General features: G+C 38.1%; 1 protein-coding gene across 1 annotated transcript in view; it reads right to left on the reverse strand.

Moving 5' to 3' along the window:
* The window catches only part of dgkb (diacylglycerol kinase, beta), a 56,672-nt gene extending 37,795 nt beyond the window's left edge, over positions 1-18,877 (reverse strand). The window contains exons 1-10 of the mRNA XM_010788414.1: positions 18,511-18,877; positions 16,314-16,453; positions 12,681-12,757; positions 12,198-12,218; positions 11,316-11,463; positions 7,906-8,043; positions 4,195-4,244; positions 2,588-2,662; positions 1,635-1,754; positions 180-297 (exon numbers count right to left, since the gene is read on the reverse strand). Coding sequence (XP_010786716.1) covers positions 180-297; positions 1,635-1,754; positions 2,588-2,662; positions 4,195-4,244; positions 7,906-8,043; positions 11,316-11,463; positions 12,198-12,218; positions 12,681-12,757; positions 16,314-16,383 — 817 coding nt within the window. The 5' untranslated portion in view covers positions 16,384-16,453; positions 18,511-18,877. The remainder of the gene's footprint in view (positions 1-179; positions 298-1,634; positions 1,755-2,587; positions 2,663-4,194; positions 4,245-7,905; positions 8,044-11,315; positions 11,464-12,197; positions 12,219-12,680; positions 12,758-16,313; positions 16,454-18,510) is intronic.
* Positions 18,878-22,987: the final 4,110 nt, after the last annotated feature.

Here is a 22,987-nt window from a genome sequence, read left to right on the forward strand (position 1 = left end):
CCAAGTGAAAAATCAGATGGCAATTTTTGAAGTAAATTTGATTACAGTGAAACACCCATATTAAGTTCGCAGCAACAGACAACACTGGACAGACAGTAAGGGCCAAGTGTAATGTATTTCTCTCTGTCCGTGCCGATCAATGTATCTGTCGAACCCTTAATGGTAAGTGAATTACTCACAAGAGCAGCAGAGTCCCTGCTTCCCCAGTCCAATTAGCATGTTGAGACACAGGTTACAGTAAGCCGGCTTGTTGAAGTGCTTCAGCCTCCACACGTGTTGCCCGTCATCTTTAACATTCTGAAGCAGAAACACAAATGATTGATTCAATAATTAAGTGATTACATTTATCATTTCACATTCTAGTGGAACAATCATTCCCTAATTATTTCAATGATTTAATTGTCATTAAGATTTGATCACTAGCTGTAGTTAGCTTTCTATTTTTATTTAATTCCTTTCAGTAAAGACTCAGGACAAGTTTTGCCGTCTTCCCTTTGCAGTATTATTCATTCATAAAAAATGAAGATTGGTAGGGAAGACTGCTGAAGCTGGTCAAGTGGCTCCATCTAGTGGAAGAAATATGAACCGCTCTCAGTTTGAGGATCACCCTCCAGCAGAGGGGATACACGAGAATAAGGAAGCTCTCAGGAAACCACTGGGTTTCATCTGTTACTAAATCATTTATTAGTTTTACAATATGTATTAATGATGATGATGAATGTTTTTGTGTTGTCATTTACTGCGTCTGACCTTCTTTAGATTATACATGAAGTAGCATGGGCATAAAGAAAAAAAAACATTTCAGATGCGTATTTTAAATTCTAGTAAATGATAGTAGAAAAAACGTTGAGTAAGGTAACAAGAGCTGAGGAGAGACTGATAGAAACGGAGCAATATACACTTCTAGGATGCAAACAAATACTGTATCAGCTTAATTTCTCCAGGTCGTTGTTCACCCACAAACAGTGTAAGGAAATCAGTTCTTAAATAAGACCTTGAGTTATTATAAGTTTGTATGTACAGACATTAAAATATCAACTAAACATTTAAGGTGATTGGTCATTTTTCAGGGTTATGTCTCAACATCTTTTGCTTGGATTGCCAAAAATGTGGTTAACAGACTCCAGTCACTGGCAGGATGAGTTGTGATAACTTTGGTGAACCCATGAATCAGGCCCACCATGAGGTCAAATGTGTACAATACCAAAAAACTACACAAAAAAAACAACATTTCATATCAGCCTTTGCTGGGAAAACGCTAGACTTGAAGACCATGTTCGCCTGCTGATGTTAGCATTGAGCACAAATCACAGATGTGTCTAAATACAACTCTTCATCATGACTGTAGACTGTTAGTTTAATAAATGAACATTTTGATATTGTTAGGTTATTGTAAAATGGATACAACCGATAAAAGCTGCTGTACATGTTTTGACTTTGTAAAATGAAACTATTTGAATATACTCCAGGTTCACGATACATGTATGAGATTTCAACTGATAAAGAAAGAGCTGTGTCAAAACTGGAAGCAAATATATCAAGGTGATCCAATTTGTATCCAAAAGGCCCTTTCTAAGACTTTTTTTCTTGTAACATTACAAGTGAGTGGTATCCCTATCTCTCTGTGGCCTCACCGTCTCCAGGCCCAGCAGCACCAGCAGTGGGATAGTAGTCATGCCTCCTTGGATCCACTCCTCCAGTGACACCGTGCCATCGCGATCATAGTCTATCTCCGACATCATATCCTGCAGGATCTACAGTAAACACAAAGACAAAATTAAAGGTCCCCTATTATACTGTTTTTCATCAGTATATTATAGGTCTCAGATATAAACAAAACATGTCTCTGAAGTGTTTGGCTCCAAACACCAAACATATCGTGCATTGCAGCATCCCATAATCCCGTCTGTTTCAGCCCTGTTTCAAAAGTGCTGATTCTCTGTCTGTTACTTTAGATGAAAATAAGGAGCCCCTCCCCACACCCCTCTCTAGGAGGAGATTCAGGTGATAAGGTGGGGGGGGGTTACTTTGGTTGGTGATTGACTAATGGTTACACAAGCCAAAAAAATCGTTATGACATCATAAAGTGGCCAACATCTGATCAGCTCATTTTCAGACAGGTTTTTATATAAATGGATCAGGACAAAAAGTGAGCGAAGCTTTTTTCCTGAAACTTTCAGAATGTCTTTACACAGAGGGGACACATGTTTATGTAGAAAAGACAGGAAAAAGTGAGTTTTGCATAATAGGTGACCTTTAAAAAAAATAAAATATTTTTCACAGTTCCACGTTGTATATTGGAGTAATCTGGTCTCAAATAACGTGGCGATGAAATAAACTTTGTGGAAACTACATTTAATGAGCATATCAATACTATACCCACTTGTCATTTTGATTTTAACAGCTCTTAAATAATGTTCAGTAACATCCTTTGTGCTAAACTCCTGCCACATTGTTGTGAAAGAAGCATGTCTAAGATTGCTGAGAAGGCGTGTGGTTACAAGCCAAGAGGTTTGCCAGACAGGATATTATATTCAAATTCCCATCATTACTGATTTCTGTTAACTGGGTGAAATATGTCTCTTACTGGTTTCAGCTCAGTCACGTCCCACTCCAGGTACTCGGCTACATGCATCATCTGGGAGATAATGTGCTCCAGCTCCTGCGGCGAGACCACAGACAGTCAATTACAGGCACAAAAATACTGTATTTACCTTTCTGTATATTGCAGCCTTACAAGTTGATGTCCTTTAATGTCTTTGGCCTGAATAGACTGATGAACAGTGTGTAATAGTAGGTTAGGAACGTCATTCTCCCAAACAGAAGAGTTGTTCAGAGAAAAACAAAGGCAGCGTGGGAAGAGCTCCGAGGTTGACGGTTTAATTACAATGGTTACTTTTTAAGGGGGGGGAGGGTTTGATATTGGGATAATAAATCACCATGATGCACTTGGACTTCTTTAAGATGTTAAAAAACAAAATGGTATTATTATTATTATTATGTGTATTATCTTTAACATCTGGGTGATGAATATTTCTGAGCGCTCTGTGTCCTCTTTTCTCTACACTCCCTATACCAGCTTATAATGGGATACTAATAATAGAGTACATTACAAAACCTCTCCCCACACCCCACCCTTTCTCCCTCCTAGTTAACCCATCAATCCATTCTATGCACTTTCTATACTTGTACACAAAAGCACTGGTGCGCTTTCATTCACAACTTTTCTCTTGGATATTTTTTTTTATGTCATATTCCTAAACATGTGTTGAAGTATAAAATGTATAAAATGGTAGCAAAGGGTTTGTGTGTTTGTAATAGTATTATTTACCCCTCAAGTACTAACAAGTACAAAGAGTAGAAAGACAACTTAAGTACTCATTATGCAAAATGTCCACATTATGAACTCTATATACTGGACTTATTTGAATTTTAATGAATGAGCAGCATTTTAATGTTGTCATGGTTAATGGTTTATAAACAGTATGAGTAATTGAATCAATAATAGAGTATACAATACTAATTTATAGAGAAATGTACCTTTAAAAGTTATCTTGATATAAATGCAGTGAAGTGAAAAGTACCATATTTTTCACTTATTTGTAGTTAAGCAGAAATAAAGTGGCTTCAAATTGACACACTTAAGTAAAGTACCTCAACATTGTGCCGACATACAGCACTTAAGTAAATGATTGCCCATTATTATTATTATTATTATCACCAAAAGTGCTCATGTATTTTTATCATTTTGGTTTGTATATTTTTAATGCAAATCATTAACATTCAACAATTATAATGTTCTTAAGGAACGCAAACCCTTGAAGATAAAATGACTCTTAAAGGTGGGGTAGGTAGTTTGAGAAACCCCACCTTTAAGCTGAGGATTTATCAATCAACATAATAATTATCTGCACATTTTTAATGTATGTTGTTGGAAGTATTGGACAGGAAACTGTTTGTGAAGAAGTTGTGATTCTATTTTTTTTATTGTTTTATCTAGAATATAATCAGCACATAGTGATAATAATTGACAGGAGAGTGTATCCTGTCATAACTGTAATTTGTGTCTTGAGAGCACACATTGAAATACAACTCATTAGACATGACTTGATCATTGATCACAATCAGGGGTAATATCGGGTTCAATTAAGCTTTTTTGAAAAATTAATCCCAGTGAAAGTTGTTCTTATTTACCGAGCTGTCCAAAGAGCCATTTCCATCAGTGTCATAGAGGCGAAACATAACTGTGGAGACAAAAAACAAAATGTCAATCTGTAGCATACACAGCCTGTGCTCTACACCCTGAGGGTTAGTGAACAGAGCAGTTATAGGCAGGAGAAACACAGAATTCACTGCTCCATAAAACTGCTTTTTTTCCCCTCTCTGCACTTCACTGCAGGTAAATACAAAACATCCTTATACTGAAACTTTAAGTGTCTCCCAATTGCCACTCAAAAGTGTCTCCATGGAAACAGACAGCTCCCACATCTCAGCTGTGATTGGCTCTACCTTTTACATCACAGTGATGCGTTAACACCCTCAAAGTCTGTATGTAACAGAATCGAGACAATAAGAACAACATGACCTGGCCGCAGATCATTTCCATACTAATGTCTGCTCTAAGAGGTGCTCTTACCCCCCCCCCCCCCACCCCATCCTGCCTGTCGTGCAGCAGAGGGGAGGAGGGTCTAACACCACAGGGAGTTGACGTCAGATGGAGGTTCGTCAGGCCACTAACGAGGAGCTAAGTGCCAGTTTCCTGAGTGGGTGCGACCATTTGGGGGTTTAGTAAAAATTATGAGAATTGTTACTTCTGTCCACAGTACAAAAGCAGAAAATAGTTTTCTCTGTGGCTCTCATGAAAGAAAAAACGAATTGGAATCACTTAAATCTATATATATTGATTTAACTTAAATATATGTCTCTCTACATGTATACAATCATTTCTATTAAATATAAGAATAATACAATTATGATTTTTTTTAAGAGACAAAAGATGGTTTCATTGAATATAGGACTTGATTCAGCCTTTTCTCCATTGCTTCAATATACTGTCACTCTTTGTTTATAAGTACAGTACCTGAAACAAGGGAAACTGCACGGGAACAAGTTACATTACATATTTGTATTTGTTTAAGTTAATAACAATGCAGACATCTGAGCTGGATTGCCAGAATCTGCTCATTTGAGATGATCCTGATAAAGAGATCAACACAAACAGCATGTATTGAAACCAGAGCAGTTCTTAAACTAACCAGCAGAGGGAGCTGTCCACCTGATAAAAATACCAACAGTGGTGTTCGCAGAGTTTGAGAGAGGCAGGGATACAGGCAGGAGAAGAGCTCAATAAGACATCATCCATAGTTAAATCCATGATGTGATAACACACAGGCAGCATCAGTTTAATTATTTAACCATCCTTGAGCTTAATGAGAGCTACTCTACTCAATAATTCAGAGAATGGATGAGAATTATAGCTACGCAGAGAAAAAGGTCTGATGTCCAATTAAGTGATGTTACCTTGTGATAAACGCAATTAAGAGATGTGGGAAGATGTGTGAACAATTGAGAAGGGAGACTTAATGGGAGCTGCAATGATCGTCTCCAAAGAAAGTTATAAAGATAAGTGTAAATGGTGGTAATTAAAAATTAGGAAACCAAATTTGGTTGTAAGACAAAACAACAGGAGGAAGAAAGGCCCAGTTTGAATGCATGAGTTTGCTCACAACAAAATACACCAGAGACTGAAACTCTGAATTTATAACCTCACAAATAGATGCACGACGACAGAGAACAGGTAGAAGAAAATACCTGGAAAATATTTCACTGGAAAATAAATATGAATACAAAATCCCAAGGTAGATTGTTTTTAGAAAATATCAAATATCTGTTTGGTACAAAATAAGATGACTGTGTATTATCAGCGTTCCCTGCTTTCCCAGGCTTATGTTCTTATGTCATGTTGACCTCACAGACAGTAGTTGTAAGGATGAGCATTTTTCACAACTTAAGATGAGAAAGAAAATAATTCAATGTTTGAGTTAAACGCAGCTGAGGACCAAGGTAAATTTAGACAATACACTTGATAAATATTATTATTTTTGGGTTTTTCTGATTAATTTATGTTGTTTCAATCTTTTGTACCCGAGCCAGTCCAATGTGTGACTAAGAAGTGTTGAGATATAATTCTCAGCACCTGGACAAAGTAGTTGTTTTTGTTTTTTCAAACCAGTGGTTTTATTTATTTGGGACCAAAGATGTATAGACTTTGAAAGCAAAGAGGGATGGCTAGGAAAGCTGATCCAGGCTTACATGTAACGTGATAGTCATTTTCAGCGGTGAAAAGTACTCTAAGTGAGGTAATGTACTTATATACACATTTAACTTGAGTCTTTTCTTTCCATGATCTCATAGGCAAATATTGCAATTTCTACTACGATATTTAATTACCAGCTAAAAATATTAGTTTTTGCAAAGAGTCAAGAAAAATACATTTTGTTATATATAAACTACCCAACAGTATATATAAGTACTGCTGAAACGATGTGTTGATTAATTGATTGACAGAAATGTATAATTGTTAAATATCTTACTAACCATAGTGAAAGGTGTCTGTTTGGCATGCCCTTTTACACCATTGTAACACAGATTACACAGTTAAACAGATGTTTTCATTAACTGTGAAAGTTATATCATACAGCATGTAACCATAGCAACTGTAGTTCTGCTGGATGCTGCATTAGCAGAAAAGACCAAACCAACCATGAGTTACATTGACTGAACATAAACTTTGAAAAAAGAACAAAGCCAAACTTACTTTCCTTTGATTCCTATAACACACTCAGTATGCCCAGTTCAAAACAGAATAGAGTCCACCTCATTCATTATTTTTTCTATAAAAAAGGACTCTGGCTTTGTGTAAAATTGTGAATTGTAATTTATCACAGGATTATTTCCTCAATCCAATTAATTAGTTTTGTCCATAAAATTTGAACAAATATAATTACTGCCATTTTCAAAACACTTTGTGACACCATTGATTGCTTGTTTTTATACCAATACCACCAAATGTTCTGAATATTTTTGAATAGATGTAGCATTGTTCTACAATTATTTTTTTGTTGCTGCTTTTAATTAAAACTGAGCCGTTCTGTTCATCAGTAAAGTGGAACTTCTGTGTGAACTATTCATATCTTAAACTGCACTGTAACTTTTTATTCATGTACTTTTTTTATTCATGTACTTTGTATTCATGTATTTTTTCTTTTAATGTTTCTTTTATTATCTTTTACTGTTTTGAAATGCCTTTGTCTGAATGTCTTTCATTTTTGTAAAGCACCTTGAATTGCCTTGTGTTGAAAGGTGCTATATAAATAAACTTGCCTTGCCTTGCCTTGCCTTGCCTTGCCTTGCCTTGCCTTGCCTTGCCTTGCCTTGCCTTGCCTTGCCTTGCCTTGCCTTGCCTTGCCTTGCCTTGCCTTGCCTTGCCTTGCCTTGCCTTGCCTTGCCTTGCCTTGCCTTGCCTTGCCTTGCCTTGCCTTGCCTTGCCTTGCCTTGCCTTGCCTTGCCTTGCCTTGCCTTACCTTGCCTTACAATGCAACAGAGAAAAGATTCATGGTTTATCCTCTCTTGCCCTTTGTCTTTCTCACTGGACTTCAGTCTGAACTGACTGCTTTCCACCCACTGAGGTTTGACTCAACCAGTGACATTACTCCTGCCCTTATAGTGGCTCAGGTGGGTGGTTGCGTTTTTTATCTTTCTATTTTTCTATTCAGCTCCAAGTGTTTCATCTCTGCAGTTCATAAACCTGGATTTTTGTACTTGACTGTACAACACTGACTTTCTAGATTCTCAATGTATAAAGGCATAGGAGCCAAAAGCCTTGTGATGTGGGGGGACACTCACACTCCAACTTGTCCTCAGGACGCCCGCCCTCCAGCAACGAGAGGTAACACACGATGTCCTTCAGCTGCACCGTATCCAGAGGCTGTGGCAGTGCGACTGTCTTCAGAGGGGTCGAGCTGCCTTTCATCAGCTTCAGCCCTGCAGGGAAACGGATATGAAAGGTCAAAACATCCTCCACAATGCATCTAATGTTAGCCCAACAACATGCTGGCACCATATTAGTCATACAGTGAGATTGATCAATGGTGGGTGTCCAGTTCACAAAAGGCGAACAAACAGTCCAGTTTAAGTCTTTGTTTTTAAATCAGGGCTGTACTCCTACAAGTGATTTGAATGGATTATAGAACTATACTGTTCTACCATTTTTCAACCTGATCTCATTGTGTTCAAACAGTAAAGATGAATACATGATTAATAACGCTGCTATTCCTATTGATTCCCTACTCTGGTAAACTGACATAACCGGCTAATGTACATCAGCTTGTTGTCAGCTATCTACTAAAGGTCCTTGCTTAAAACTGCATTCAGCTTTTTTATTGGCACTTACGTCACTAGTTTTTCTTTGTGGTATATCAAAAACTGTGTTGTCCCATTTGCATGAGCAACACACGGTAGAAAGAGGCATTTGTGTTGTGTTGGTATTTAATACCACTGACGAGAGTAATTGCTTCATCGGGTTCATAAAATATGCAACAGGCCCAAGGCTTAAATATGGAAACACAGTAAGTATAGTCATTAGCAATGGCAAACAGGTGTGCAAAATAGAAATACACACTGAAAAGAAAAATGAGAAATGTACATACATGCTCATCTCGCCGTTATGAGCAACTTCTCCGGGGTACAAATTCAAAAGCTTTTATTGTCATTGTACAGAATACAACGAGATTTATAGTCACTGCTCCAGCGAGTGCTTTGAAAACGCTGCGCACAAATGTATTTTTTCTCTTTCTCACAAACAGTTTAGCTTTGACTCTAGTCTACATCCTGATGTGCAAAATCATCGGCCCACATTGACATCATTAACATACTTTAATATTAACCTAGCTGGGATTTAGGGTAATCATCCCTTTCTAACGACTAAATATTGGTCTCATAAACAGTTTTGCAAGAATTCCAATTAGGAAACTAGGAGTTTTTGAAAGCTTTGAAAAGTCTGATTTGGCGAGTTAGAAATGAGAACTGGTCGGTGTGTTCATATACCCAAAGTATGTAGTGAATTGAACATATTCTAGAAATGGTTGGCAGGATTATGACAATAAGAAGGCCACTGTTATTTCTTAGCAGTTTTGAGTGCATTTGAAATAGCTTTTTCCCATAAAAGCAGGTATCAATTGAGATTACAGTGGACTGTTATGGGGGAGAGGAGCATTCAGCCTAAGAGAAAGGTTTTCCATTTACTAGTCTACTTTCCAGTACTCACTATGGTCATGTGTTTTGGGTAATGACTGAAAGGACATATTTAATACAAGCAGCTATGTTAACATTTTCTTACAGTCAGTGTATATACACAGCTACAGCAGCCATAAAATAAGTTATTATGCCGTTTGCTTCTAATGTGCTTTTATTGGGAAATAAACCTCTTGTTAACGTTGTAAAAAGAAGACTCCTGTGTGCAGACTGAGCAGTTTATGGTAGACGGGACATGTTAGTTCTCCCATCTGAACTCAGATGAGGATCTGGGCTCCATGGTGTGAGGACTTCCTGTTTAAACTAGATCAATAAGGCCTAATAAACACATTCACAGCAGGATGCACTGACTCAGCTCAACACATGCTCTGGGAGGTAGGGCCAAACAATGTGCATTAAATAAAAAATGCAAATAATACAAATCATGTTAGGTGATGTGCCGAGTCTACATTAATTTCATTTTCTGTTGATCTAAAAAATGTGTGAGACTTACTGTATATCCAATGTGCTGAATATTTACCCATCATGAAAATATGCAGATATCTTGTATTACATTATGTAAGATATAGAAATAGAAGTGACACGCAGGTTTTATCTCTGAAACAAAAAACGTTTATGTATTAAAGGAATTAAAAATGTTTTATCGGATGTGCCTGTTGTGTTTGTAAATTATTTCAGAATATGCAAGCGAAGGATGATTTATTAGGTTTAATTGTCCTGCATTGATCTCTTTACAATGCTTAACTGATGCTAGTATATTCATTGCTACACTGCAGGTCAAACACTGATTTTATAAAATGTCAGCAACTTGTTTTTAGGTAAAAACCCCCTGCTACAAATGTTCAGCTGAACTGTAGCAACCTTATGTGCTAATGTACTGTTCAATCCCCAGGGAGAATCTTCTCCAATTCCATCAACTGAACGGTAAATGCTGCTTTTGATCCTGACAGGGCAATCTCTGCTGCTGTAAGCTTGGGGTAAATGCACACCAAAAAGCAATAAAAGGCCATTTTATTATTTCAATTACTGCATCTGTGTGTTTTGTTGGACATTAACATACATTAATGATAACAGTTTTACACAGTACATCCTCATCTGTAGCTGATTACAGCAGTTATCAGCATCATGGAAACACGTGCTTATTGTGCTGTTAAGAAACATTTAATATATGTGAGATCTATTGAAACGTTTCCTTGCACCCTCTTAGTTTCATGACATTAGCTGTTTAACCCTAAGCAGACATTTGGTCATGCAACATCCATATTACCACTTGCTTTAGTTTGCTGTCTTTTATAAGGAATTTGATCATTATTCTATAAAAAATCCTGTGCCTGTGAGATTAGATTAGTGTTCAGGCTTTACATGTGTCCTACTTCCCAAGTCATCTGCACATCATGCAAAAACACTCATAACATCAGCACTAATTGTATGTCATTATCAATAGTCAGACATTGGACAGTGTAAGAAGCTCCTTTAATAGCCTCAAACTCAACCAAGAATCAAAGTGAATGCTAAGAATTGAAAAAAATTACATTACAGGTGATATGAGGTCAGAATTGAGATATTGGCCGACACAATGGGATGTTTGGAGTATGTTCTAAGAGTCAATGCAGGGGAAGGCTGTCTCTATTATCGGTAACTCATTGTCACAGCAGAATCAAATATAAGTGTAAATACTGTAAACAAAGGAAACCGAAGCCAAGACAATTGGCAGCCGCAACATAACAAATTGCATTGTGTGCCACCGAGCTAAACTTGGCAGGAAATCTGTTATTATCCGATGGCACAAAACACGGATTCAAAAAAATGTTGCGGCTTTTACACAGTAAAGAAAAAATCATCACCAAAAAGTCACTAAGGAAATGCTGTTGGAGCATTATGGAATAAGGGACACATTGTTTGCACTTTAGCCACAAATGCTGCAATGATTTCATTTAAATATTAGTAACTAAACACCAACAGCTTGAGGGTTTGTTATGGTAAATACTTCCTTTAACACTCACCAGAGACTCTGGGTTTGTCAGAAGATGAGGGACTGGGTTTGGGACCATTGTTGCTAAATGTCATGAAGAGGTGTTGACAAAACTCTTCGGGGAGTTCGCTCTCCAAGAACGTCTGCATGAAGACCTTGAAGCCCTCAAAGTCGATATCCTAGAAAAACAAACATGATAAAAACAGACCATGTTGATTGTCATGGTGAGCTGAGCTGCAGTTTAAATTGTTTTACTTTTGGGGGTGACGTCTGCGGTCACTTGCTAAATGTTTAAAACTCTTGTTACAGGTTTATGCACTCAGAAAGAGTGTTGATGTGGGTGGTGAAGCTCTGTTAGAGTGCTTTCAATGTTTTTGCAGTCTATGTTCTGTGGTCTTACCTATCATTTATTTAGATTCAAGAAACACATTACAGCAGTAATGTCTCCTAAAAATAATAATCCCATACAAACAAACTGCATTGTGAATTACATTTCAAAGCACATTTTTGACAGTCTCATGTCTTTAGTCAAAGTAACTGGAAGTCCACCAAATGCCGGCTTACAACATGAAAACCAAATAATGTTTTTTTAAAAACCAACCAAATATTTTAGTTTTGTTTCAATAAACATTAACCACATTTTAAAACTGTAAACATAATCCAAGGACCACACATGTCTCCCTCTAAACCAAACTAAATATTGTATTTAAATTATATAGGAACCTAATTATGTAGTAGACAAGATTGCATTTGTTTACTGTATATAAATGCATTTCTCTATGAATGCCGTTAACTTTATTGCTCTCTGAAAACATGTTTTTGTTCTTGACCGTCGTGTTGAGTTATCAAGCGTGACACCATACAGTATGATCAAACACATCAACCAGAATTGAAAGTGAGAGGTGAGCGTTACCTGGCTGAGGATGTCGTGCTTCTAAATCCGCAGCATTGTAGAAAGAAAGAAACCCAACAGGTTTATGGTTCATGCAGTTATCACAAAACTGCATGGCTTCATATCAAAATGTGCTAAATGTCCATTTTACACCTAAGCATGTGAAAACCCTAAAAAAGGCAGCGTGTAGTTCTCTGGATTAACTGCCACGACATTAAGAGGTAATAACTGTCTTGCAACAATTATCAATCCATGCATAGTGGATTACAAGTGTAAGCCTAAAAAGCACTGATCACTGTGGATTGAGATTATGGCACTTTCTTTCCCAACCTTAAATATACATAATCAAACAAATAGGAAATGTTAATGTATGTACAATTCTTAACAGCTATGTTCTTAAAATCAAACATATTTATGCCAAAATAACACATATACAATAATGTTATTTCTCAATGTTTAGGAATATGCAGATAGGCACATAAAGTATAAACTGTACATACGTACCTCCTCTGGATTGTATTTTGCCAACACACCATCTCCATGGAACTCCTGCAGCACATCCTTCAGCTTCTTGGTGGAGTCTGACGGAAAAAACGAGGACATGGTAGTAATTTGTGTGTTGTGTTACATTTCTGTTACAAAGTTTGGCTTCTTCTCTCATTGAGTTTGTATTTTAATAATAAAGATGTATTCACAGTACAGTCTGGTCTTTGTCAACACTTTGAAGAGCTGCTGAAACCTGGTCATGGTAATTAGTGTCGATGCAGCACCATAATGTCTGCGTTACACCCTCCCACTCATGAGTCAGATATGAAAAAAAGTACCTTATGCTGTTGACTACTGTGTCACCTCATGTCAGCAGCACATGCTAGCTTACAGGCTAAACAACTTCCACCTAGGAAAAACAGTTTGAACAAATATTCAATCCTAATAAAAAAAGCAATAACACAATGTAAAAAAACAAACAGCGTTCAAATCTATGGTTCAAATGCATACAAGATTAAAATAACCAAAGTAATGGTATCAAAATATACTAAAACTGCCATACTGTAGGTAATCATGCAGGAAGGCTCATTACACAAGAATAACATTATTATCCACCATGAGTGAAAAGTATTGCGTGCATCTGCCACGTGATTCTGACTTTCATCCTTGCTTTATGCTCGCCTATACATTTAATGAAAATCGGACCGTTAGGTGACCAAAATGGCAAATGTAATTCACCTGTTTTAAAAATACAGTTTTAGCATTCAGTAGACAAAAAAATATCTTGAGCATTGAGGGATTTGCTGTGATAACTATTACTGCAGAGTGTTTAGGCGTCCCGCTACTGAATCCATTTACTGCACCACAGATACCAGGTTATAAATGTAACAAGTTAATTAAAAGTAACATTTTCATATGCAGTTTAGGGCCTGGTTCACCCTTCACAAAGCTGTTGTTTGAACTTAGAAGTGCTTCATATTAGCTTAGTTTTCTCTCACCTCTGAAACGCAGATCTTTGGCTCCTATCGTGGATAAAACTGTGTCTGTATTCCAAAACATCATCATCTAAAATTGCTGTTCATTAAACAGCAAAGCGTGTCACTGATTGGTAATTAGCTGGTGCATTTGGATTTAACCTAGCAGGTAAAAAAGGAAAGTGTACTGTAGTTGTTGATTATTTTATTTTCAAAATCAGTCAAAGTTGGGAAAAGTGTATCATTAATGTTACATAATGTATTTCACTACATTAAACTTTCCATACATCTGTTGCTAAAGGTCTATTAGTTGCAAAGCATTATTAGAAGCTGATTTTCTGCATCCATTAAGATGTGCTTTTGAGCTCCTCTTAACAGCTTTGTGTTGGCTGTAACAATGTGTTGCCTCAGGCACTAATGGCTTGGGACCTTTGATTTTTTTCAGTATGCATTTTACCAACAGTGAGTAGATATAATTGCTTCGCATTGGACTGTGTGTGTCATCATTATTGACCACCTTTATTAGAACGCTGTCTACACAGACCCATTACGAAGCAGAGTGATTACGTATCCACCGATTGCCTGTCACATTCGCCAGCCACAGCTGAATTACAATGTATTTTCTTAATCAGGCTAAATATGAAACCATTGTGTGGCACACATTAGTCAGAGGACATGACTAATTTCTCTAGGTTTCTAAAACACACTGAAGATCTTGTCTAGCTTTAAAAGTAAAAGAATGTTCCCTCTGTGAAGCAGCACTGGGCTACATAATACACACATTAGCAATTATATCAGACAAAGAGAGTCCAACTGTTGTGAGATAGATCTCAGGTGTCTGATTCGGTGCACAGCTATTAAAATGTTATGAAAGTGGGCCCGGCTCACTTTAATGAGAACGAAGGGAGACATTCAGTAGGAGGCGAGATGAGAGGGGAGGCTAGCAATGTGATGCCCATTGTTGCTGCTCAGAGAATGGGATATTTTATAACCTTTAGCTGCACAGTGCACAAAGCGCTGCCCGGAGCTCGTTGAAACATGATTATCCAAATCTTTCTAGCGTGCACACACGCCTTCACGCAGGCGTGCACCCACACCGAGACTCTTTAGTTCTCCGTTACTGCCGTGCTTTTTTCATCCTGCCTTTTATTCCAACACAACTAAACGCTTCTGTTAAACCTCACGACTATGAAACATTTACTTGTTTGATTCCAAAAACTACTTAGCCACCACAAAGCAAAACAATTTAAAAACACAGAAACAAAAAACAGAACCTGATTGGCTCTCGAAGACTGTGAATGTGGAACAATGTTGACAATGTATGACAAGGCATAGCACATTTAAAACGAAGAATTGTCATTACCAAGGAAAACAGTGGAACTAGAGATCTTAGGTGAAGAGCATCAATTATTAATATTTATAGCCAGTTGGTGCAGTAGTTGAAATCTTGAAGGTATCATGTTTGACACTGAAAATAGCTCTGTAATATATTCCACCCTGTGTCTACAGCCTGGTACAAAGAGCACTTAGGATATATAAAAGTTAAACACCAACAACACTGTTTCTTGTGACAGTGAGTTCCATTGTTTTTCTTCCTGCAAAACAATTTACCCCGACTTGTACTTTCAAAGTCCGTCCAAAACTATGTGTGGGTGGTGCACAACATCCCACAGTTAGGCTGCTAGGTATCGTCATATTTTCCGTCCCTGGTACCATTTCAAATGATGAAATGTGTCAACATCTTGGAGCGTAACATAAACTCCAGGCATCCAGAGCACAGTCTGCTGAGCAGGGGAGCCATTTGTTGGGTTGCAAATTAATCATTCAGAGCTAAGGCGGTACCACACAGATTACATGCTTCAGCAGCTTGAGCTACCTACATTAGCATGACGAACATGCAGTGTGAAATTACGACGACAACATTTTATCAATAGAAGAAGGGACGTTGAGATTAAGCAGGGAATTAAGTCATAATGTAGTTTTAAAGCAGACACAGAAATTCTCTTGATATTTTTTAACTGGGTGAATTGATGCTATCGGAGAGAATGTACTGTATGTATTGTTCTGTTAATGTCTCTCAATGTAAAGGGAGGATTAGTGGAGATATAAAGGCAGAAATTGGGATCATGCCAACTTTCCAATAACCCAACCTGATGAAGTGAATATGTGCCATTTGTTATGGAGTGCTCTGTATTTGCTCCAGGAGTAATATTTAGAGTTTTGAAAATGAAGAAGGGAATACGTTGCACCTGTTGCCTGTCTTAACAGTGGTCACTTCTCATCTTTTATTGTTACAGGTTAATTATTATATATGTTAAAAAATTTCCTAACAATAGTAACCAATGCTGCACGATAAATACAAGGGTCTGTTATTGGTATTGCCCGTTACTGCTTTTTTAATCTGTGATCAATTAAGTTAAAAAGTGGTCAAAGACATCCCTGAAATCAACCTTTTCTTCTCGTCTTTGTTCTGAGATCCACACATTACAAGAAAAACACTGGTTGATGAAATGGATTACTTGGAGCTGAGCACCTGTAATGGCTTCCTGAGTATCATAACACCTGTAAAATGACACATTCGATCAGAACATGATCACACGTACAAAGAGACACCTAGAAAAATACATTCTGTCCTTATCACAGCCAGGCACAAACAGAGAGTCCTTCTCCTACTCACACTGAGTGTAATCCTGCAGCAAGGCGAATTCAGTTGGGGTCAGTGTGACCCATTTGTCCTGGCTGCTCATCGTGTTCAGGCCTTTTCTGTCCGTCAGTCGAGCATTCCCCGGGCAGCAACACACAGCGGGGAGTTTTACTCTGGAAAACAAACAATATCAGATCATTGCCCATTAACAACGGCACAAATCTCTTTTTACTTCATGGTTGTGAAAATGAAAAAGAACAGTAAATTCACCAAATACAGATGCACCTAACTAATCTATATATGGCTGAATTGGAGCTTGTTTGCAATAAGCTGTGTTTTTTCTATATTGTAAAAGGTCCAAAAAACTCTAGATATATCAATACACACAATTATTTCGAAATGTCATTTTGCCTCAATTCCCAAACACTGATATGTCACTTTCCCCAGTTCCCTGCCTCTGTCTGTAGCTGTCATCTCAATGCTTGGCAAAAGAAGAGCCAAAATGGGATTTGGTCTCTAGATCGCCATGTTTTGATAGATGTTGTAACGATTGGACATTTCAGGCATTGACTTTTATGTGAAGCAGAACAGATGACTACAGAATTCACCATAATTAAACATTTATGGAGACCATTTTTTGGATGGAAACAAATAATAACAGAAAAGGGCATATCACATAATGGGAAGTTTCTGAGAACATTTGACCTATGTACATAACATATACATAAAGTCTACGTTATTGTTACTTTATAACACTTGGAATATGCATAGTATACATATGTACAGGATTATTTGTGATTCAGAGGAATTAAAAGAATATGGGAGTGAGGTGGGTGACATGTCTGAAGAAAAGATCCACCCCAACATAAAAACCCAAATCTACCATCGGCTTAACGGATGTTTTCAGGGTGAAGCATCATGAATTGTTGGCAGCAAGTGGAAGGTAAGAGGAAGGGTCCTTGTTTGAAAATAGTCACAATGGTGCTGCTTTTCAAATGACGTTCCCTCAGCTTGACTGGTTGCTATGATGACAACACGATCAACAGTTTGTCAGCTGTTACTTGTATTTTTTAACCGAGTCCAATATGTAGTGTTTGACTAGAGGTAAATTAGAAGCTGCCAGTGTTCCTATTAAAATACAATTAAAGCCATTTAAACAAGGTTTCATTCATTATGCAGAACCAAAACAGGAATGCAGCGACTGTTTAAAACAGAATCGTGCACAATACAGGAGCGTGGATCAAGTGTTAGCTGTTGTGGAGGAGGAGCTCCCATCATATGAGTACAACATCAAGGCTTTCCCTTACTGTTTGTGTAGCTGTCACACGTGTGTGTGTGTGTGTGTGTGTGTGTGTGTGTGTGTGTGCGTGCGTGTGTGTGTGTGTGTGTGAGATCTACAGTGTAAAAGGTATTCTGAAACCAGAAATCAACAAGTAGTCATGTTCATTCGTGAGGTGGATGGACGTGTGTGAGAAAATAAATTACATTGATGAGTTATAGATGTGTCTAATTTAGCTTGGACGTCTGTGTGCCTGTGTTTATGCAAGTGCGTGTGTTTATTAATTCATGGGCGAATACATTTGCAGAAACTTTCCTGATGGTACAACATGATACCTTGAAGGACCCCTTTATGAAAGGATAATTGCATGAAAAAAATATATACAAAATAAGAAGGCAACATTAGTATTATATTGACACAATGTAAAAAGGATAAGCAACACTCGGTACAATTTGCAGCCACCATTGATTTTGTGTGAACACGCTGGGTGCGTAGGAATCAGCCTCCCTCGCATAAACTTTGATCTGCAGCTGGAGCTGAAACTACAAAACATTCTGCATGGTCTTCAAGGTTTCGCACACAAAGCCAAAGAAGGAGCTGATAGAGAATCTTTGTATTCATCTTAAATGTCTGTGACTCTAGTACTCCTGCCATGCACTGCACTGTAATGATCGTCTCTCTCTACCCAATGTTGCCTAACTGCAGTGCATCCTTAAAACACTCTGCTGGCATCCATTCAACAATCAAACCCATTTCCACAAATGTCATCATGGATCAGTGTCCTCCAGTGATCCAGTGAGTATATTCAGTGTGGATCCATGCTCTGTTCACCACACTAACACAAGATCTAAGCTCAAACATCACTGATGCCATGCCGCTCAGATATAATAGGTAGTGGCCACTGCGACATACAGCACCATGAATGAGATGTGGTATCAACATGAAGCTCACCTGCTGCAGAGCTGGGGTTGACCACCAAGAGAGGAGAAGGGAGGAGTCCTCCAGGCAGATGTTTTCAGATGAAGCTCCTCAGCCACATTACTGCCGTATCCTTCTTTCGGTCTCCTGTCAGCTGCAGGGCAGAAGTGGGTGTTTGTAATTAGATAGAGGGTGAGAGTCTGTGTGTGAAAGAGAGGAGACGAGGGAGCAGAGGCAGCAGCCCTCTCCACTGCATGTCAGAGTATGAGTATGTGGATGGTGTTTGTTTTTCTGGTCAGAGCAGCTTCGCTAGGGATGTATAGTGGTGAGAGAGTGAGAGCGCAAGGGAGAGCGCGAGGGAGAGCGCGAGAGGGGGAGAGAGAGAGAGGGAGAGCAGAATTATCCAACACTGCTCTGCCTGCAATGACCAGTTTCCATACTCCCGCTCGCTCACGTCACATCCCTCTCTCAATTCCTTCCCCCTCCCTGCCCTGAAATAAAAAAGCCCTTAGGTCCTCGCTTCTTTCTGTGTGTCTCCCTCTACTACTCCCCCCGCCCCCTCCCTCCTTCTTTAAAGCCATCTCTACTCAACAGTGGCACGCATCAACCGACAGCATTAGCATTCAACGCGACAGGCGGTAAGTGCAGCAACCTGTGGGATGCCCTAAGAGAAGCCGGGAAAAAGAGGAAGATGAAGACAGAGCGAGTAGAGGGCGGGAGTAAAGCACAGCGAGAGCAGAAAATATAAGAAATGGGGACAAATAAGAGAAGAGAAAGAGGATGAAGATGATGAAGGGGGACAGGAGGTGGAACAGGACATTTTGTAACCAATTCTTTATTCCCCATCTTATTTCCTGGGGACACAAAACATGAGGTATGTTAGCAATCACAGCATGCTGTGATTGCTAACATATTATTGAGTTCACACTCACTGTGAGTGTGAACTCAATAATAAAATACCTATAAAAACCCTACGCTGAGAACAACATATTAAAATGTGCAGAAATCTCGGGTTTAAATCTTTGGAAAATAGGAATCCAAAACTCCAGGTTTACTGTCAACGAAGCTATATTTAAGGTCGACCTTAGGCTACAGTTTTGAGTGACAACGCAAATGTAGGATGATGCGTAAGTGTCCAGATTTCAAGAAAAAGGCTTAATCATTGTTTACGTCTATTGTAGTCCCCTTTTACAATATGGCCATATGTCCTCGGGGACAGGGGATGAGGAGGTGAAATGCGCATTATTAAAATGTTTGTTCGCCTCTAGGATCCACTCGGGCTTGAAATTACTCATTTTTATTTTCATTTACCAAAATCGTCATGTCTCAAAGGATAAAAAACTATAACTTTTGTGAAATTATGTTTAGAAATAAAGCTGCTTAAGGCTAATGTGTTCTTCCATCATTGATATTCCAAACAGTGTCATGACATTTTCGGCACTTAGCCCACTCTCTCATCCACAGAAATGCATGACGAGTGCACATATCGAAATGAGCTCAGATTCTTAGGTGGCCTCCCTGAGAGCAATCAATAGTAATGAAGTCAGAGGGTAGAGACACAGCATCAACACATGAGCCCAGTCCAGTCCATTTGATTTATATAGCCCAATATCACAACCCTCCCACAGGGGCCTTTACATTCTCAAGCAGTAAAAACACTATGTGCTTTTCAACCCAATTAAGTGTGTATAAAAATATACATGTATACAAAATAAAGATATATCCAGAAGGAGTTTAAGCAGATCCAGATAGTTTAAGACAACTGGACAAGACAGTGTTAATTAAAAAAGATAGTACTTATTTGATATCATTTAATTTGATCAATGAATCTGAAAACAAATCAATAAAATAAAATATTAGTAACAATATACATCATTTAAATCACACCCGTACTGTACACTTAAACAATCGCACACACTGTTTTGAGAAAGACGTTATGCGACACAAATTCAATATTTTAAAATAATAATAGGGAAAACATGTACCGGTAAATCGCAAAAATGTTAAACAGAAAACACAAGCAAAATGTTTACTGTTTACAATGAATTGTTTTTATTCTAAAATTACCCACTTTTGCAATATAGTACATGCTAAAGAGCAAATTAGCATGACACACAACATTGTTAGGCACTCACAGTATTTAATCTAGGAAAGGGAAAGATAGTGTTTAGTCCGAAACGTACTTTACATTGCGGTAATTCTGAAGTTAATATGAGATAACATGTAAACGATGAATAGTAATGGACCAAGTACTGAACCTGTGGAACTCCAAACATAACATGGAGATTCAATATGTCTTCTTTCTATATATATAATTTCCTTAAGGTCACAAAAAGTTCATCTATATTGTTAATGGGAGACATTTTGACTGAAATCCAGGTGTCAAAGTGAGATCCTTTGCCATCAACCAAACAAGGATTCACTATGCCTCTAACAAACTAGTTCATACAAGGTGTTGTCCAAACACCTCTAAAAGCAATAGTGTTTAAACTATGTTATGTTTATTTATTATACATGTTAAATTGTTGGAGTAGCAATATCTTTAAATTGTATTGGTATTATTCTGAACTTCCCAATGACTGTCTAGTTTTCCATGAGCCAGATATTTAACCTCCAGCTGCACAATTGGAGATACAATATACATTGAGCTTTTATATTGCATATGTTCAGAGCAAAACCTTGCTGCAGTTGACATAAAGTTTACTCAATAACAGTTTCTGCTCTGCTGTTTTGGCGTTCAGACCATAGACTGTATATATAAAGGTTCAGACCAGTCTTGAAGGATAAAAGGGCCTTAGCATGCTGCTTCCTGGAACAAACGTATTGTCTTCAATTCATTTACCAGCCCACCTTTAGATAACCTTTACATTGCTCACACGTTTTATGCAACCTCCCGCCTACAGGATCCTCAGTTTAATTTGACCCACAAGCCTCAGCATGGATTGAGTTTCAGGAAAGATTGCTGAACAATGACCCAGATATTGGCAGTCTGTCTGGGTAGCAGCTAATCAGTGTGCACATAACATTTGTGTTTTAGCGTTGCCTCCGGGTCGTCTGTGTCGGTCATGTGGGCGTCAACATTTGTGTCACAGAGGAAGAGGCATTTGAAGTATTGACATGTCCTTCACATGTAACTGTCAACGTTCAGATTCCCTATCTACCGTTGTGTTTCTGAAATGTTGTAAATAAAATACTATATTGTATATATATATCTTTTTATTATATGTTCTGTGCTAGTTTTCCCATATATAAAGTTCTACATTTAGGCAATAAGACGGTCTCTACTGTATGAGGACAGAAAGACAGCCTGTACTAATTAAACCAACGTTATACATCCAGCTCTTGATATACACAATAAAGTCCGAGCCCACTCTATATTAATGTAAAACTTTGCGGTTGAGTTTTACATGGAGATTACATACACAGTTTTACATGGAGATTACATACACAGTTTTACATGGAGATTACATACACAGTTTTACATGGGGATTACATACACAGTTTTACGTGGAGGAGATTACATACACAGTTTTACATGGAGATTACATACACAGTTTTACATGGAGATTACATACACAGTTTTACATGGAGATTACATACACAAAGGATACACGTCAGATATGTCCGTCACTGGTGAGAGCTTCAGACCTGCTTCCTTACGAGATCTCTTGAGGTCATTGTGTATGTGGGTCAGGCAGACTATAGGCAGGTTGGAGTAGCCTCCCTGGCAACTGACTGCATCAATTCAAATTCAAATCAAAGTTTTTAATTTGTCTCAATAAACAGAATCTACGTTTAACAGTCCTGCGCCACTTTCCTGTACTGCATTTCAGAGATTGGAAGTTTTGGTCTCTCATAGCCCAACATTTTTTTCTCCCCAAGTAAACCAATTTAGTCTTAGAATGTTTTCTTTGGAGAAAATATGTTATGGCGCCCTATGTCCTCTTGAAAAAGAAACTTGAGGCACAGAAACCCAATGTTGAGACTGGATTCAAAGATGGTGATAAAAGTAAAAGCACCCATTTGATTTTGCAAAAAAATTGAACACTGCAAATTAGTTCAACCATTTGAAATCACAAATATCCCTGTCAAACCACCTCTCAAACACCCATGGAGCATTCAGTAAACCAACATTATGGCTACACTGCAGAACAAGAGATTATTGCTTTGCTAGACAAATGGTGCTCAATGCTTGTGCATTATTCATTTTGTGCTGCCTGCACCAGTGTCATGTACTAACATTAAGCTAGTAAGTGTTGAGAACGAGACTTGTAGCAGCAGGAATGTAGTCCAATATTTTAAGGTCACAAGACATTGGTGGTAAAGCTGAACGTTGGACTCATACATTACCCTGACAGATAAATGACTTTATCATTAAAGTCTGAGTCTGCAGACTGTGTTTTCTCAGAGGATCACATATGCCTGGAGCAGGCTGTCAATAACTGCTTGAGGTCAGTGATGGAGAAAAAGGTTTTCCAACATGGATGGTGAAAACAGTCTGCATTAATAA

The sequence above is a fragment of the Notothenia coriiceps genome, unplaced genomic scaffold, assembly GCF_000735185.1.
Source record: "Notothenia coriiceps isolate Sejong01 unplaced genomic scaffold, NC01 NC01_scaffold00031853, whole genome shotgun sequence".
Classification (NCBI taxonomy): domain Eukaryota; kingdom Metazoa; phylum Chordata; class Actinopteri; order Perciformes; family Nototheniidae; genus Notothenia; species Notothenia coriiceps.